This window comes from Alexandromys fortis, unplaced genomic scaffold (genome assembly GCF_014885135.2).
Source record: "Alexandromys fortis isolate MF-2015 unplaced genomic scaffold, M_Fortis_MF-2015_v1.1 scaffold_6, whole genome shotgun sequence".
Classification (NCBI taxonomy): Eukaryota; Metazoa; Chordata; class Mammalia; order Rodentia; family Cricetidae; genus Alexandromys; species Alexandromys fortis.
The window spans coordinates 20,129,525-20,147,396 of record NW_026067902.1 but is presented as its reverse complement, the minus strand read 5'-3'; the positions used below and the strand labels follow the sequence as shown (position 1 = coordinate 20,147,396).

Sequence of the window (17,872 nt, the reverse complement as noted above, 5' to 3'; positions counted from 1 at the left end):
CATAAAATGCCACTTTATAACTTCAATAATAGCCTGTAATTTATATTTATGGTGTGAATTTTTAGTCCTATATTTTAATAATTTGTAAATTGATCTCTTATTCCAAGAATCCTCGGGACTCGTGGGAGAATATCTGGGAGTCCATTCCTCCTACCCTTGTGACCCTGCTTTATGGACTGTTTAAATCCACTTTGGGATGAATCAGAGTCCAGCAAGACCACTCGTGGTCCAGCTGGCCTTCCGACTCTCCAAAGCCTTCACTGGAATTGGGACATTTTCTCCAGCCCTAGCTGTGAACATGACCAGAGACATTATTTATAATTCAGCCATTCAAGATATACCTGTACTTAAAAGTCCTGTATATTTTTTAAAAGTTTTATTTTTCAGGTGAACAAAAATACATTCTAAGAACTCTGCCTAAGCCTGTGTCAGTTGGTCCTTTCTCTTACTGACTTCATGGAGAAGGAGTAGAGGTGGTCTCGGGTGCCCTGGGTAGGTGGTGATGAATAGGTGCAGAAGGAAAAGGCAATTGCCTTGCTGTTCTCGGTGCCTTCAGCTGAGCAGATTAGAGGAGGATGGCAGGATCCATCTTAGTCAGGTCGGAAGAGGATGCCAGTTTCTGCTAACCTAACAAGGCCGGAGGGCCGAGAAAGTTCTACTCCAGGGTACTCTTAAGCAGATACCTAGCAGGAGGACCAGCAAGTGTGAAAATTAAGCTTTAATCACAAACATTTAGCTGTCTGAAGTGAAGATACAGTTGCCTGCTGGCGACCTGTTCTCACCTTAAACTGTTGGCCTTTTGCTAACTCAGGAAGTGCTGACACAGAAAAAGATGAACCCAGGCCTCTGAGCTGCCTTGTCGAGCCTGTCTCCAGGGCCAAGCAGCTAAGAGGTGTAGGTTGCTTCAAAGGTGCGGGTTTTTTTTTTTTTTTCCTCCCCTGAAAGCAAACAACAACAACAAAAAAGATGTGGGTGAGAAGCATAAATCTAAGGGATTAGTTATGCTGCAGAAATACATGGTATGAAATTGAGTTCAGCTCATTACGAGACAATTGGTACCCAGTACAAATCCAGAGGGAGAAGCCAGTGTTGGTGGAGCCCCCTGTGGCCTGCACTTCTCTAGAACTGTGAGGGGGTAGGCACTGTGCAGTTACTTCACCTTGTAGTCTGCGGGAGGCTAGGGAAAAGTCCCGCCCTTCCTTTATTTCCCTCTTCAGCCTACACAATGGCTTTCTGTACAAGGCCGTGAGTTCCGTGGCTTTCCACTCACCCCCTCCCCTCTGCAGATGGGGACATGTGGCTTCTACAGCTGCACACAGCTTACCACATTGGCCAGAGACAGCAGTAGGTACACGGAGAGCCTGCTGGCTGATTAGAACAGGGCCCGATGGGATGGGAACAGGCATTGGAAACAGCTTTCTTTGCAAATGTTGGGTAGGAGCAAAACTGTCCGTGTGTTTAAGCCTGGAAGGCCTGTGCGAAGGGCGTTAGAGATTTTCCCTCTTAACTGCTCTGCACTGGGACGATCCCTGGGTGTCTGCTTATACTGAAAGTTACCGTGTCTGTTCATTCCCTGGCAGCCTGAAAAAAAAAGAATGAAGTTATGAAAGTATGGGGTCAGGGAGCCCTTTGGATAAGCTTGTATCTTTCTCCTTCCTCCATGGCTGCTCAGGTACAGAAAAGTGCTTCTCTGAAACCTTAAGCAGCGTTACTCCCCCCTCCCCCACTAAGATATCCACGGTATGGCACAACGGTTTGGGAAGCTTTTCTGTCTACCTTGGTTCTCGGTTTTCCCTGGGGAATTGTAAGCTGGTGTGTTGTGTCGTCGAGTATTTATATCCTGTTTGGAAATGCTGGAGGCAGAGCATCTACGTGTTCCTACACGCTGCTGCTGCTGCTCTGAGGAGCTGGAAGGCTGGTGGCTTTAGGGCCACTGCAGCTCTTTAGAGGGTAATAATGGTCCTCCCTTCCTGTCTGCAGAAAATGGAGGTATTTCTGGAAGTGCAGTTCTGTGACAAAAGGGCCACAGCTGTACCGTTTAATTGGCCTCCCTCTGGGAGGGGAAAGGGCTGCAGTGGCTTTGCTCATTTCTCATGGCCAGTGCCAACTCAGTGCCTGGCACAGAGCACCAAGTCCTCAGAGAGTGTTGATCACCTGGGCGGTCACTGTGATGGAGGTAACGGCACGTTGTCATGGTGCTCCTGTCATGGTCCACTTAGGGACCCTGCACCACAGCCATAGTCTCATTCAAGCTGTAGCTGCCCTGACCTGGTCGAACGGTTCCTCCCGTCCGTGTTGATGGGCTTGGGTTTGACTCCCCAGTTCTGTCCAGGAACCAGAAGTCCATGCTGTCATCCATACGGCTGCAGCATGGGCTTTGTGACCCATGCACTGTCCTCTCTGTCCCAGCCTTAATGTAGAGCTACAAAAATAGCTGCACTGTTGACAGTTTTTTGGTCACATCTGTTTCCCTCACAGACATAGCCTGTGGTTTTCTGCTGCAGAGAGCCTGTGTTACGATTTTTGTTCCCTCCAACAGCTGGTCAAAAAAAAAAAATAAACAAACAAAGCCTGCCTTTGCCACACACCCAACGCTATTAGGATGTCCATCGTCGCCACCAACCCAGCCCCCAGTGGTCCTTCTCACACAGGAGTCACCTGGTCAGTCTAAGCGCCCTCGCTGAGCTAGTTCTTGTGGTCCTGTTCAGTTTCGAAAGCATTTATTAAGCTACAAGAAAGGAACCAGAAAATTACCACACACTTCTTGCCCATGGCCGTCATGCTCTATTGCCTAAACAGCCCCATTTTCCTAATTTTGCTCATTAGTTTTTATTCCGGCAGCAAGATTCTGTTTAATATCCTCAGGAATATTTTCCACAAACCATTACCATTAATTTAGTATTTATCAAGTGCCCAGAGTATGCCAAGTGAACTTCAAAACTCTCAAAACAAACTTGTCAAAAAAAAAAAGCAACTGTATTCCTCAGAAATGATTTCTTTTTAAATATACCTTCTTTTTCTTCTACTCCCTCAGTGTTCAGTCATTAGATACGATTGTCCCCTGTGTCCCAGAAGCCACCTGTCCCTTAGGTACCTGCTGGGATGTGTCAGTTACAGAAGCAGGGCTGGAGAGATGGCTCAGCAGTTTAGAGGGCTTGCAGCTCTTCCAGAGGTCCCAGGTTCCATTCACAGCACCCACGTGGTGGCTGACAACTGTCAGTCACTCCATTTCCTGGGGTCCCCCGCCCTCTTATGGCCTCCACAGGCACCAGTCACGAATGTAGTGCACAGACATGCACACAGGCAGAACAACCATACACATACAACATAAATTATATATATATTTTTAAAAAGTTAGAGAAGCCCATCTGTGAGGTCTAGTGAGCTCATGGCGTGACCAGAACCCTGGTGGGAGGCAGTGTGTTCTCAGAAGTGACCCCTGAACAGGAAGTTAAGACACTGAACAGGAAGTTAAGAAACCTCACAGCTCATCAGTAGCATTGGAAAAGGCCTTGGCCTCTTCTGCCAACCAAATGGGATATCCTAAGAGCAAATGAGGCCTTGGGAATAAACGGATGGTACATAACACAGGAGGTAATAGATTTTCAAGGGCATATCCATTCCTGCAGTAGAAAAACGGAAGGAAATGTGAAGGGGAGGCCAGCAATGATGACACCCCAGACCAAGAGGTCAGCATCCCCTGAGAAACTGGGAGAGCTGTGGCACTGTAAGCCACGTTCCAGATCAGCTGAGCGACTGTCTCAGGAAGCAGAGGCAGGACTTTTGTTTAAAAACCAGCTTTCCAGCCAGGTGCACACCTTTAATCCCAGCAGAGGCAGGCAGATACCCGAGTTTGAAGTCAGCCCGATCTTCAGAGTGAGTTCCAAGAGGGCCTGGGCCTGGGCTACAGAGAAACACTATTGTGAAAAACCCAAAATAAATAAATAAATAAAACAAAAAACAAGACTCAAAAACAAGAAAAGCCAACCCAGCTTTCCAGGTGATTCCAATGCACACTGGAGTTGGAGAGCCCCCGCTGGCCCAGCCTTTCCCTCTGATCCGGTAACATGGGGACCTTTCTGTTTTGCTAGCTGGTCATCAGTGTGATTTTTGACTCTTTTGCTTCATTGGAGCCAGCTGCCCTGCTTGAGGGAGAGGAAACACTATGTCCCCAGAGTTTGTAAGAAGGAAAAAGCTTACACCGTCCATTATTTTTGACAGTTTGCCCTGGAGAGCTTGTTAAGATGGAGGTAGGCTGTCGTCTCCTCCCTCAGCCTCCAAGGTGCTGGTGTTGTTGCTCACCTCCCTCACCTCCTGCCCCGGGGCCGGCTGCTGCTCCAGCCAGTCCTTAAAAGGAGCAGTGGGTGCCACACTTGTTCTTTCTGGTGCCAGGTCTGCACTATTTCACCTCCCTGGCGTCAAGTGGATGTTAATGAGAGCTGTGACGTAGGCACAGCAGACTTGAGAGAAAGCAGCCGCAGTCTGGACTCTGCTGGCTCTCCTCTTCACCGTTCCCAGCCTGTGTGGGGAAGCTGCGGTCACCATATCTGTCCTTCCTCTGTAGCCCAGATAACTCCGACTCGGAAGGAGATGCTGGGGGACACCGATACATGACAGTGCGAAATGGCCGAGCCTTTGTTGTCCCCTCTTCTCTTGGCAACCCCCACTCCCAGAAAAGACAGTCCATATGAAAAAGTTTGCCATTTCTTGGTGTTTTTAAGGCCCAGTGTCATCTTTTCCTATAATTCTCATTCCTGAGGGTGGGACCGGGGCTGGAGTTAACTAGTGGTCAGATCTTCCTAACTTGTGCGTTGTTTTAAATAGCTGAGGTTGGCCATAAGAAAACCAGTCATTTGCTCCTTTGGGTGGCAGAACTTGCTTCTGGGAGACTCAGAGGAAGCTCCCTAGCGGGTGGGCTTCTGGAGGAAAATAAGGAAAGGAAAATTGCCATCCTCTCCGAGAGAGCACTGATCCCCAGTAAAAGGAAAGTAAAAAAAAAAAAAAAAAAATCGACAGAACACAAGCAGACATCGACATTGTATCAAAGGTCCACCTCGTTTATTAACATTCTGTGTGCCAGCTCCTCTTCCCCGGCCAGCTTTCTCAGCAACCCCTTAGAGGTCCTGCTGCAAGCCTCATTGTGCAAATGGGGAAACTGAGGCTTCTAGAGGTTCAAGTTGACCAAGGTGGATGGGAGGTCCAGGGTTCATATTTAGAATCTCAGACTCCAAGGTGTGTTCTGCTCTACTACAGGGACAGGGTCTGGGATCAAAACACACACCTTTCTTACAGCATCACCTCCGTTTCCTTCCCGCCTTCTTTGTTTCAAGGTTTCTGCAGGTGATCTGTGTCCTCTCCCTCCAGGGTCCCCCTGGGGACCTTCCTGGTTGGCTCCTTCCAGCCCTGCATCTGGTTCCCTAGAGCTGGGTTTAATGAAGACTCCTACTTTTGAAAAGTAGTCTTGTCTGGTCATTGGAGAGAAGAGGGCTTCCTAAGGAAAAGCTCTGGGTCAGACCTTCCAACAAAGCCACCAGCAAGAGTCACCTCAAAGAGCTCTTTGTGGCCTCAAGAGGAATGACTGACAGGGATTTCTTCTGCTCAGAGTTGACTCTGTCACAGAGCAGGCTGGCCACACCCAGAGAGCTGGGAGGTGACACCCTTATCTTATCTTATCTTGGAGACGAGCTTCCCTTTCCCAGGGAAAGCTTGGTGTTATTGCTGGCACTGCCGGCTTCAGTGATGAAGATGCCCTGTGTTGCTTCCATTCTCTCCAATCCCTAGGACGGCTTCCCGCAGTCATCTACTTAATGGCTGTTGCCCATGAAGAAAAGCCCCATGCCCTCAGTCCTCCTTGCCAGCTTTCTCCTGCTTAGGTCCCTTTGTAAGGACTGAGCTAGAACCCTGCCAGATGTTTACATCCTCAGCCGGCGATCAAACACGTCCTGCTCTGTGTGGTTTAATGAAGCACATTGTACAATTGGCAGCATCCAATGGGGGGCAAATTGTGAATCCCCTCTCTCTCTCTCTCTCTCTCTCTCTCTCTCTCTCTCTCTCTCTCTCTCTGTCTTGAGGATCCTAGAGATTGAACCTAGGGCCTCACGTATGCTGAGAATGAACTCTCCCAACCTGCACCCCTAGCCAAGAATTCGAATTCTTGATCACCATCATTTCTTTGCAGTATCTGAATTCAAGAACTCTGCCTGAACCTGCTCTGTTCCAGTCCCATCTCTTAGGAGTCATGAGCTCCAGGGCCCGTGTCACACTCCAAAGACCTAGACTTGAGACTGGAAAGCAGGATAAAAACTTGAATTTGGATCCTTCATTCTGGCCCAGGCATGTCTCACATGTACAAGAATGTTTTTCTGCCTCTCCAAACTTCCGCTGACCCTCCTGCCCGCTTCATTCTGTCACATCTCTCCCTAGCCAGCTTTCTTTCCATCCCCTGTAGAGCAGACTCCGTTACCCACTGCCCAAAGGCTCTTCTGCAGGAGCCTCAGAAGCTAGGAAGCCTCTTCTGCAGGGCCAGCACTCCCCTAGTTCCCGCATAGCCAGCAACCGGCCTTAGAGTGTAGACTTCGCTCTAACCTGAATCCTTCACACACTCCACTCCAGAACCCGACTCCTCGAAGGGTGCTTCAGGCCAAAAAGAGCAGCCATGCCTCCCTCACCTGGGACTTACTAGAGAAGCAAACACCCAGACCTTCCCCCAGACCCCCTGGGTTCAACCTGCACACGGAGTGCGAGAAGTCTCTAAACAATATGACCTGCTTGAAGATTCACGCTGCCTGAGTAGAGGCAATAGACCCACGAGCCAGGAAGGAAGGCCAAGACTGGAGCCCAGGTTTCAGGCCACACGTGTAAAGATGGAGATGGTGTGGGCTTTCCCTAGAGTTTCAGAGGATTGTTGTGAGACCCCCACCACACACACACACACACACACACACACACACACACACACACGCGCCCTGTAGAGAAGAAAGGGGAAGAGCTGCATGGTGCTATCCAGATGAGGGCCTGGGAGCAAAGGGCACAGGCCATATCAAAAGAGGGAAGCAAAGGTGGGGTGGCTCTCTCAGGCTGCTACCCTCGTCATACCCAAGACTGCCAGGCATCTACAGAGGAGAACAGCACTTGCCATTCAGCCTGGAGCTGTCGATGACTGAGCTCCTTCCCTCCCTCCTGCTGGCAGAGTCGCCCTCGCCCACTGACTGGATCACTGGGAGAAGATGCTCAGGAAATGTTTGTTGTATTGAAAGGAAGCCACAGCTTGTGCAGAGTCTGGATAATTCACCAGACGTGGGCCCCGTGGGAGGGGCCTGGATGGAGATGGAGCGAGAACAACACATCCCGGTGTCGTACTGAGCTGAGGTTGCTGTTCCTCTGTCTCCGCCTATGTGCTGGCTTCTGCACAGCCCTGGTGAGGGGAAATGCAGAAGGAAGGAAGGAAGGAAGGAAGGAAGGAAGGAAGGAAGGAAGGAAGGAAGGAAGGAAGGAAGGAAGGAAGGAAGGTCAGGAATGGCCCTGTCTGCAGGGTCCATTCAGGGCGCCCACGATGTCTGATCTGGATATAGAAGAGGCAGACCCAGTACCTGTCAGTGAACTCTTCTCCTGTGGCCACGGACAAGAGAAGCCTAGCCCAGATCAAAGAAGAAGCCCTCCGATCCTTTCCTTCCCCCAAGAAGCCTCCCACTCCAAACTTGTTCCTGACAGCCATGAGCCCCAACCCACTTTCTATGGGCCTTGGGCAATTGTTGAAATCCCAGTTTGGCCATCTTGGAAGGCCAGGACTGTGAGTCACCTGGATGCAAGGCATGGGTATCAGAAAGGGGCTGGGCTGGCCACACCAGCACTGAGACTACATAGAGCTGAGGAACCCGAAAGCTCTGACTGGGCGGGGAGACCTGGCAATGTTGAATGACAAGGAGCCAGGAGACCCACATTCTGGGGTACTACCAACTCTTGCTTTGTGGGAAGGGCCCTATCCTAGGTAGCTGTAGGCCCAGGCCAGGGATCCCATCCTTGGACAAGAGAGCCCAGCATGCAAATGTGCCAGGGTCCTTGCCCATATGTAAAACCCCACTTGCGTAGAGAGATGTGCATAGGAGGCCCTCACGCGGTGTCCCTGCGGAATTTTGCCACACTGCTCGACCACAAAGGTACAAGCCACCAGCAGCCAGACCCCTGTCCCACAGAAGGTTCTTGATTGAGTTCTCTCCTCCACAGCCTGGCTCCCCAACTCCCATGAGCTTTGCTCAGCAGCTTCCTGCAGGGCCAGGGCCTCCTGCCCTGGTTCTTCTACTTGTGCCTCTTGCCCTTTGGCCAGTTCCTCTGGGGGGCCTGCTTCTCGGTGCCAGGTTCTGCTGGGCCCCAGCTTTACCTGCCTGGTCCTCTTTGGACTCTGAGGCCTCTGCTTCTTTCAGTGGCTCAGTATAAATGCAGCCTGCCAACCCAGACTGGTGGTCATTCCATGCCAGGGTCTGCTGCTCAGAACCATTTGGTCGTGGTACTGGATTTTCTGGAACCCCACACTTTGTACTGAGTCCACATGTACTTTTTTCAGGCTTGGGGCTGCTAGCTCCTCCTAGAGAGAGGTCAAGGGGAGCCAAATCAGAATTTTGTGGGGTGTCTAGGGCCACACTGACTGTAGTAGAGGTTCCTGACTCCTCTTTTAGCGCCTCTGGGGAGGCCAGAGCTGGACTGATGGCAGGTATGGTCTCCTGTATGCCTGGTTCCGTTTCATTCTGCTTTTGTTCACGATCTTCCTCTGTACTGGGAGTCTTCGTGGTGCTCTGACTTCCCTGAAGCAAAAGAAGAGCCCAGCTGACTAGTAAATTTGGGGCTCCCATCCCCACACTGCCCTATCCTATGCCTAAGTACCCACCTCCTGGCTCTGCAGCTTCTCATCTTCTTTCAGGCCACACCTGTAGAAACACAGCAAGTGGCAGTTTCTGTGCCAGGCAGGTCCTGGGCCAGGCGGGCCCTGTGCCAGGCGGGTCCTGGGCCAGGCTCTATCTTGCTTCAAGTAACCCCCTTCATAACCCCAAAGAGAAGCTAAAGCCCAGAGGTTTCAGAGTAGGGCCAGACCCACAATGAGGCTCCAGGATGCTTCCTCCCTAGCCTGATCTTGGTTCTCAAACCTAGTCATTTCCTCTGAGCATCCATCCTGGGTCCCCAGCTGCTGTTTATGATCAAGCCTGTTGCACCATGAGATCCATAGGGACTCCAGGCATGTCCCTGCGTGCTCCGCCTGGGAAAGGCGCACCTCACATCCCAGAGGAAGCGAGCTGTTGTAATTACCACAGTCTCTGGGCACCAGGCTCCCACCAACACCACCTATGATGGTAGCCTTTCTCGGTATCTCATTAACCTATAACAGGCAGCAAGAAGCCAGGAAGCAGGAGCCCTGGGGATGAAGCGGAGGGACCTGGGCCAGTCCAGGAAATGAGGACACCTAAATACCTGCCTTGATTTTTGTCCCCTGCTGCTTGTTAGCTTGTTACCTTCGGGCTCTGCCGGTCAGCCTCTCCTTCCCCTGGGCTTTGCTGCCTATGGTGGGTGTCACCGAGGGTCTTCCAGATTGTTCACCCCGACCTGCAAGACATTAAGGACAGAGGGCTGTAGCCACTGCCTTCACCAGCGAAAGCAATCTTGCTCCTTTTCTTCTCCCAACTCACGCTTTCCATCCATGGATGGTGGTGGGGGCTGTAGCTTCTGGTGGGTCCTAGGACCTAAAGAGAGACAAAGGAAAGGAAATGGGGATGGGCTGTCAAAGGGTCAAACAGAGACAGCAGTTCCCTAGTACCAAGACTCTACCAGTAGTAATCCTGCTAGGAGTTCTACTTCTTCCAAAGCCTGAGCCGCCTCCCCAGAAAAACCTGACCAGGCCTGCAGTCCTGGGCTGTTTTTCCACTCCCCAGCTATGAGATATGGCCAGCTTGTTAGCCCCCAGGTTCTACATATGAGGCAGGAAGACACCAGAAGTCCACAGGACAGTTTCCACAGCAGGCCAGAAAAGACCACTTGGACTTATTGGTGTTTTGGGGTTTTTTTTGTTTGTTTGTTTGTTTGTTTGTCTGTTTTGAGATAGGGTTTCCCTGTGTAACAGTCTGGTTATCCTGGAACTCGCTTAGTAGACCAGGCGGCTTCGAACTCTCTGAGCTCTGCCTGCCTCTGCCTCCCAAGTGCTGGGCTTAAAGGCGTGCGCGACCACCGCCCAGCTCCACTCATACTTTTACCCCACAAGAACCAGCATCTGGAAAGACCCAGGTCAGCTCCCACAGAATCCAAACTGAGCTGTGGCTCAGAGGACTCAAGAAAAATGGAATAGTACGGGAGAGGAAGGAAGGAAAGGAAGATATTTTTCCAAGTTTCCTTTCATCTTTGATGAGACAGAAAAGAGAGGAGAGTGGGATCCTAGATGAGACAGGAGGGTCATGAGTTCTGGGCCAGCCTGGGCTGAGAATGTCCCAAAAGACAAACAAACAAGGCACAGGACACGAGGTGGGTATTGGCTCACCCTTTCTGCCTGGGGTCCAGTCCTTATCTCTAGGCTTGCTGCAGTTCTGTGGCCTGCGTTAGACAGAGGAGGGCATTAGGTCTGTCCACCAATGTGAACAATGTGAACAGAGGCTGCATCAGCCTCCACCCTGACACTGCCTCCCCTAACCTCAGGGCACAAGGGTGGTAGACCCAAGAGAGGGGCACACAGAACCCTGAGCCTAGGGTCTGACCAGGAGTCCAAGGCAGGTCCTCTCCCTCCAAGAGGCACCCACAGTTAGCCCTACCCGAGTCCCACAATCACAATGTCTCAGCAAGCTACTCAGCCATACCACCCACATGGACTTGGCTTTATCCAGGTCCCACGGGCGGCTCCAGTCACCCTGTGCATTTTTGTGCCGGGTAAGACGGGCCAGGTCAATCTGCTCTCGCTCTTGCTTCCAGTGCTTGTAGTCCCAGTTGGCCTCTGGGGGCAGTCCCACAGGCTGTTGGGGAGGTGGGCCTGGGGACACGCCTGGACTCCGGGGCTCCAGACCGCCCTGCAAAGGAAAGACACTTAGGCTTGTGTGGGAGAAGAAAGGAGATGATTCAAGTGGAGCTCCAGAGAGTCCGCTAAGCCCTTCCTCTCTCAGGGTCTCCATGTCCCAGTATGTGATTAGGTTTGCCTTGTCTCTAGCATGCTGTACTTGCTATGGGCTGTTTGCATCTGAACACTTTTTAGCTGTCAATTTGGGACCAGTAACTTAACCTCTGTATGCATCACTTCCTTATCTGTAAAAGGCGGTGTCTCCTTTCTTAGTTGTTGGTGTGGGTAGACTGGCCCCTAGATAGGAGGGGCACCCAGAGGCTGTGAGCGAGAGCAAGAGCAATTACAAGGGGCTGCTGCCACCTAGAGGTCACAGCTGGCACATAGCCAGTCGCCTACACATCCCACTGACACTTAGGATACGTTGAGTGATGGGTCTTTTCATGGCCGAATCACAGCTCTGGCTTAAACCATTTCTCACGGCAAGGTGCACCCAAAGTGAATATAAGTCAGAGAAGGGGAAGAGGGTGAGAATTCTCGAAGGTGGTGCCTAGGCCAGGCTCCCCTTAGGCAAGGGACATATCTGACTTTGTTTCTCTGCCTCCTCCCAACGGGGATTGCCAATTTGTGTCTCCTATCCCTTCTTGAAAACGTACCTTCCCTGCTGAATCTGGGCTGAAACCCATCTGCAGGGGAGAGGTCTGGCCCTGGACTCCTCCAGATGTCCCCTTCGCCCTTGGGGTCCTTGCTTGGGTGGTGGGTTTTTCACTCACGATCCGTTTGGCCTGTCGAAGGTGTAGATGGATATCAAGTCTGAGCCAAGGGGGAGGAGACTGCTCACCCGGCGTCTGGAAGCGCCGATGCCAATGCTCACCCTGGCTTTGTTTTCCATGGTGACAGCTAGTTCCACCCGGTTCCCCATGCAGAAAGTGCCCGTCGAGACGGCAGCATCGTCATCTGTCAGCGCATCAATCCTTCCAGGGGGCACCCTGGCCCAGTTCCTGCTGACCACCCTCTTCTCCTGCAGAGTGAGACACCTGTGTCCTCAGGTCACGTGGGCAGTCCTAGGCAGGGCCAGGTGCTGGGTGCTAGGTGCTGGGCAAGGGGTTCCGAGGTTTGGGTTCTAGCCCTGGCCCTCTCTGGAATGCCCGTGGAGAAACTTGACCTTTCAGGAGTCCACGTGCCAATGGCATTAGCTACCCAAAGCTAAGGGCCAACCCAGGCACCCAAGATGCCACGGGGACTTGTCATCTCCGAGAAACCCAGAGTGCACAGACAACACAGCCTTATCTCTAAGGCACGGATTCTTTTGCTTTTAGCCTAGATTTTTCTGTCCTCTGCTTCCAGTGAGGTTTTAGCCTCAGGGGCTGGGGTAGGGTGATGACTGTGCTTTCTGGCTTGTGTACAAAGTCATGGGACTGGAAAAGGCTGTAGAAATCCTCTGTTTGATGGTCTTTCATCTGCCGTCTTTTGGGGGAGCATAGCAAGACTTGGTTGTTAAGGAGGCCTGTTGCTGGCGGGGGGGGGGGCACCCAGAAAGGCAGACAGGAGAAAGTGGGGTAGTGGTAACAGCCCAGGAATGGAATCATGCCTTAACTCTGCCACTCTCCAGGGTGAACTTACACCAGGAACCTGGCTGATGGTCACTGTGAGGCTGTCAGGTTGGAAGAGCCCTGGTGTGGTCACAGCCATGCCCCCCTGCTCTGCCTGGCGACGATCTTCCTCGATCTCCTGTGGGAGGGCCTGGGATCAGCAAGGCCACGGCCCCCCAGGCTCACAGACACACAGATGCCGCTGACAGGCCTACACAGAGAAACACCAGTGGGGCACCAGGGGGCAGAGGCACCGGCCTTACCAGTGCCCGAGACTCTGACCACGCCTCTGAGAGGAACGATCCACCCAGACCCTCTGTCAGGGCCTGGAGACGAGGTCTAGATGTCTCAGAAAGAACCTGCTGCATGAACAGGCTTTGAGGGCACTCGGGGACCGGAGTCCTCTCTGCCGCTACAACCCACTCACCTGGTACCTGAGCAGTAAGGCCTGGTTCTTCTTGCGCAGGGCAGCTATCCTGCGGTCCAGCTCAGCATCTTTGTCCTCGTGCCTGCGCATTGTGGACTCAGCTCTGTGAGGTCCCTGCAGAAGACAAGGAACCCAAGCTCACCAATGACCTAACTTCTAACATTCCCGCTCAAAGAACAGGCCATGTTCCCACGTTAAGGCACACAGAAGGTAAAGGGGCTTCTCTAGGAAGATGTATGGCCCCCAAGCCCCATCCCAGTGAGGCCTATCTGCCAGTCTGCCTCCTGGGGGGCTCAGGTCAGGGCTCCATACCCAGGGCCTTTGCTCCCATCAGCAGGCTGCCCCTCCCCCTGGCTCCCCAGGGAGTTCTGCTGTGAGCACAGCCTGGAATGGGAGTTAAAAATGGCTCTGGCAGCAGAACCCGCCGTGACTGGGAAGCTGCCAGGGGATTCAGGAGGTCGAGGGGGTGGGGGGAACTCTTTGCCTCCCAAATCTAGAAACACACACACACACACACAAACACAGGTCTCAGCTTGGTTCTGGCCTCCCGGGCACCGGACCCCACAGTCTGTGCGCAGTCTGCAGGAGAGAGCTGCTCACGCGGGCCCAGCCAGCCCTCCAGGTCAGAGCTGCTGACTGGTGGGCAGGAAAGCAGTGGGTCCATGGCAGCTCCAGCTGGGAGCTGCTCTGGGAAAGCCACATCTCCACATCCAGATCTAAGGTCCCGCTCCGTCTGGCTGCGGGGTCTGTGTTCCGCCCAGTGACGTCCCCAGCCCACCACCTGCCTCATCATGGCCTTCTTCCTCCCAGGCCCAGCTGTCACCAGCTGTCTCCAGACTGTGGCTGCTTAGTAGTTCAGCCCCCTCCCATCCCCCAGAAGCCCTCTGCCCAAGACAAGGTGCCACTCACAGCCAAGTTTATGGAAATAGCAGTCACTGAGAGGATTCCAAAGCAGCCCCGGGAGCCAGAGCTGGAGGGAAGCTGGAGCCACCAGAGCCGGGCCTTGTCGGCCTCTCCCTGCCGGCTTCAGCTTCTCTGTTCAGCACAAGAGATCATGTTGTGATTACCAGAGAGTGCTCTGGGCTCCCGGCCAGGAACGCCTGGCCAGCCGCCACCCCCACCCTTCCACTCTCAGAGGGCGAGGACCAGGGCACCAGCAGCCGGCTGGTCTTGTCTAACACCTCTCCTTGCCCTGCCTCAGTGTCCGGAGCACAGGAGGCCTCAGCACCCAGGGCCCACCTTAACCTGTGGTCCTGAGCCCCGGGAAGACCCCTGCCTGTATTTGCCTGCAGCAGAATGGGTGGCCCGCAGAGGTCTTCACCCTCCAGGTAGGAGAAAAGGCAAGGGATGCAGGCTCCATGCCCTGAGGGCCCCACCTCAGGCATTCCTCCACTCTCCTACTGGCTGTCCAATCAGCAGAGGCTTAAGTCATTAGCTAAGAGTGAAGAACCCTCTTCCCCAGCCGGCACACACCATCACAGACCTCAAAAGCCTCTCCCCATCATCTGGTCCCTGAGGTTGAACATAATTTCTCCGCACTCCGAGCACGATCACTCCTGGAGGCCTAACTCTCTGGGTCACCAGCCCCTTACCTAGGCTGAGATGGGCCTTTCTCTGGGGTCCCTAACATTTCCACTCAGGAGCAGTCAGGACCCTTCTCTGCCTTGTACTCCAGGGAGGACCTTTCCAGACCCTCGGATCCCCAGAAAGGACACGGGCTCCTTCCCTAGCAGTCCTCGCACAGCCGAGGCCAGCCTCTCAGCCCAGGGGTGCCTGGGTCAGCTTCAGTACTTATGAGGACATAGGCCTTGAATGAGGTCCCTGACTGACCAGCTCAGCTCTTTCCCCTCACCATTGATTGTCTCCTGTCTCTGTGTTTCCTTGCCACCATCCTCAGCCCCTTTGCTGTTCAGGCCCCCCCCCCCCCCCGCCCCACACCCCATCTCCACAGCGCAGCTCCCAGTTCCCGTCCTGCTTGCAAATGCTACTGTGTACCCTCCTCCCTTCCTGCCGGATGTTCCCACTGAGTCAGACTGTGTCCTTTCCCAGCAACGGTGACGCACCGAGCTCCTAGATCCTCTCTGTCTCCCTCCCCCTTTTGTCTACACACACACACACACACACATGCACACACATGCACATTCGCATTCACATGCACACTCGCATGCACGCGCACACTCGCATGCACGCGCACACTCACATGCATGTGCTCGCAGGCACACATTTCTCCCACCTTCCCTGCACCCTGCCCCACAAATCCAGCTGAGCTCAGCCTTACCCCACCCGTCTCCGGAAGTCGCGAGCCCCCGCCATGCTTCCTTCAGCGAGAAAGTCCCCAGAGCCCAGTGCGAGAAGGAAAGAGACCTAACGCTGTCCACCCTCTTTAGAATCTTAGTCCCCTGACCAGGTGTAGGGAGGAGGGATGTGGATAGACTACAGAGATAAGGCGAGGTTTTTGTCCATCTCAGCTCCCAGTCCTGACCAGGGTCAGAAGGCATAGGTAGAAACCTGGCCACCCTGAAGAGAGGGTGACCCAGCCCTCTCGAAAGACTGCAGGAAGATATCCTGAATGTAGAAGCCAAAATTTCCCAGCCGTCAGGCGGAAGGACCATGTACCCTGAACAAAACCTGCAGTCAAGACTGAACCTACAGTTGCTGACCGCGTGTTTCCGAGAGTCACACACAGTCTGCCACGCTCTTGAGCAGCCCCCACCTTCTTTTGCCAGTTTCTCCACAGCCCACCATCTGCCTGTCTGCTCTCACACGGGACAGAGGCTGAGAGCCGAGAGTGGTATGCTGGATGCCCTGAGATTCTCCACGGCCGAGCTCAGGGCCCCCAGGCAGCAGAACCTCATTGCTGCTGGAGGAGGATGGAAAGAGCCTGCCCTACACTTTATGTCACTGTGGGTGCCCTGTGCACAGGCTGTGACTGCCTTTCTGGCCACTCAGAACACACACAAACTGAAGAGGGCAGTTGAGTGGCAAAGAATCCCGGGTGGAGGGCACAGGAAGTTGGCCTTGGAAGCAGGAGGATTTCCAGGCCAGTATCCCCAAACACAGGTCTTTTACTCTGAGTCACCACTAGGGGGCAGAAGCATTCCAAAAGCTTAGCTATGGTTGGGGGAGGGGCCCCCTTTCTCGCTACCGTCTCTCAACCTCACTTTCCAGCTTCATCCGGCTAGATGACTACCCCGTGGTAGAAGCTTTATTTTACTGAGGAGGAAACAGGCCCAGAGAGGTGTTGCCTCTTGGGCTGTCGCGCCTGTTCCGCTGCAGACAAAACAAGCAGCCAGGGCGGTGGACTTGCCGTCCTAGGCGGGCCTCCTTGCCGCTTTCCACAGCCGCCTCACCAAAGCTAGATTGATGGAGACTTCTCTCTCTACTCAAGCTTTCTCCTGCTAGGTTTGGGTGGGGTGACCTTGCTTGGGCTTGGATCATTCCTCTGTGGTAGCTCCCCACCTTCCCAGGCCACCTGCCAACTCAAGCGGCAGCCACACCTTCAGGTCCTACATCATGTGACCCTTATTGGTGGCATCTGGAAAAACACAGCTGAAGATGGTTGTAAGTCCAAGCGTCTCTCTGGGGGGAAACAGGGAGATCTCTCCAGGAGAAAAAGACTAAGAAATCCACCACGGAGGCAGGGATGCTCAGGCCCTCCTCTCCACTCCCGAGAGGCTGTCCCGTGGATGGCTGGTTGATCAGGTCTAGTACTAGGGCCTTTGCCCTACTCCTCGGCCTTGGTCTAGGAAGAGGCAGACAGGATGGAGGATTCCGGTCCCTTATCTTTCCACTTCTATAAAATGAGATGGCTATCCCCCTCAGTGAGTCATATGATGATAACATTTAAATACCTAGCAACATCCATATTAGGAAAACTGTGTGGCCCAGAGTAAAATTCAAACAGTTTTCTTCTTGGGCCAGATACCTTCACACTAGTCAGCCGCTCAGTGTCCTTTAAGGAGTGTCCAAGGCTGCCTCGCCCTGTCAGGGGCGGGAGCACATTGCAATTCTTTAAAGCATTTGTAAAATACTAGGGCCATCCTGAGGGTCCTTTTGGGACCTCCTTTCCTGTCTCCTGCCCAACAGATCAAAGCCCAGCTTCTGCACCACCACCCCTACTGGGAGATCCTCTGTATCTGCTCCCCTTCCAGGCCCCAGACTGTGCCTTCTCTGCATACCAGCACTGGGACTCTGGAAGCAGACCTGGTCCTTTATCTGCCTGCGGATCCTAGCAGGCTGTCCCAAGCTCCCATGCCCGTCCTTAGGAATGGCTCTGCTTTGGGGGGGCTGGGTCCTTAGAGGTCACCGGTGGGGAAATGTTGAAGAAGAGGACAGGCAAGGGCAGGTTGTATTAGGCCCGGCTATTAAATGGGCCACACTCCAGGTGGAAAGGGACGGTAACTCTAAGCACATTCCTTTTCTGCATGACCTTCCACCTCTGCCCGCTCCAACTGTGGACATTCCTGTCACATGAAAGATTGTTCTGGCTCCTAGGCCTGGAATGGAGACCTCAGAGTACAAGGACCAGTCCTGAGCAGTTGATAACCTGAAGGGTGGAGGGAGAGACAGGGTGACTAATTGTCTTTGTTTGCACTTATCTTTTAGTAAAGAGTTCTCTGCTAAGAAAAAAATTCATTCTCCTGAATGCCCCAACAAAGGAGATGGGGACAACCAGGTGTCCCTCAGGAGCAACCATGCAACGTTCTGAAGGATGCAAGAGCCGGAGGTGATAGTGTGTCCAGCAGGAGATGCCCAGTGTGAAGCGAGGGGAGGCATGCTGGGTTAGAGAGTCCAACAGGCCAGGGATGCTCGCGCTCACGGCAGAAACTC

The 17,872-nt window shown here is 53.2% G+C and overlaps 1 protein-coding gene across 3 annotated transcripts; it reads right to left on the bottom strand.

The window, feature by feature from the left end:
* Positions 1-5,023: 5,023 nt before the first annotated feature.
* Ccdc9b (coiled-coil domain containing 9B) lies at positions 5,024-14,970 on the bottom strand. Of its 3 annotated transcripts, none has more exons than XM_050134371.1 (11): positions 14,895-14,970; positions 13,043-13,156; positions 12,647-12,754; positions 11,898-12,044; positions 11,680-11,808; positions 10,837-11,036; positions 10,517-10,569; positions 9,675-9,728; positions 9,501-9,591; positions 8,882-8,921; positions 5,024-8,798 (listed from the first exon to the last, which is right to left on the bottom strand). In XM_050134371.1, the coding sequence occupies exons 1-11, from the start codon at positions 14,931-14,933 to the stop codon at positions 8,253-8,255; spliced, it is 1,521 nt and encodes a 506-aa protein (XP_049990328.1). In that variant the 5' UTR covers positions 14,934-14,970; the 3' UTR covers positions 5,024-8,252. The 3 variants fall into 3 exon arrangements, with proteins under 3 accessions (XP_049990328.1, XP_049990329.1, XP_049990330.1); XM_050134372.1 differs by lacking the exon at positions 14,895-14,970 and adding an exon at positions 14,526-14,888; XM_050134373.1 differs by lacking the exon at positions 14,895-14,970 and having other exon boundaries at positions 12,647-12,826.
* Positions 14,971-17,872: the final 2,902 nt, after the last annotated feature.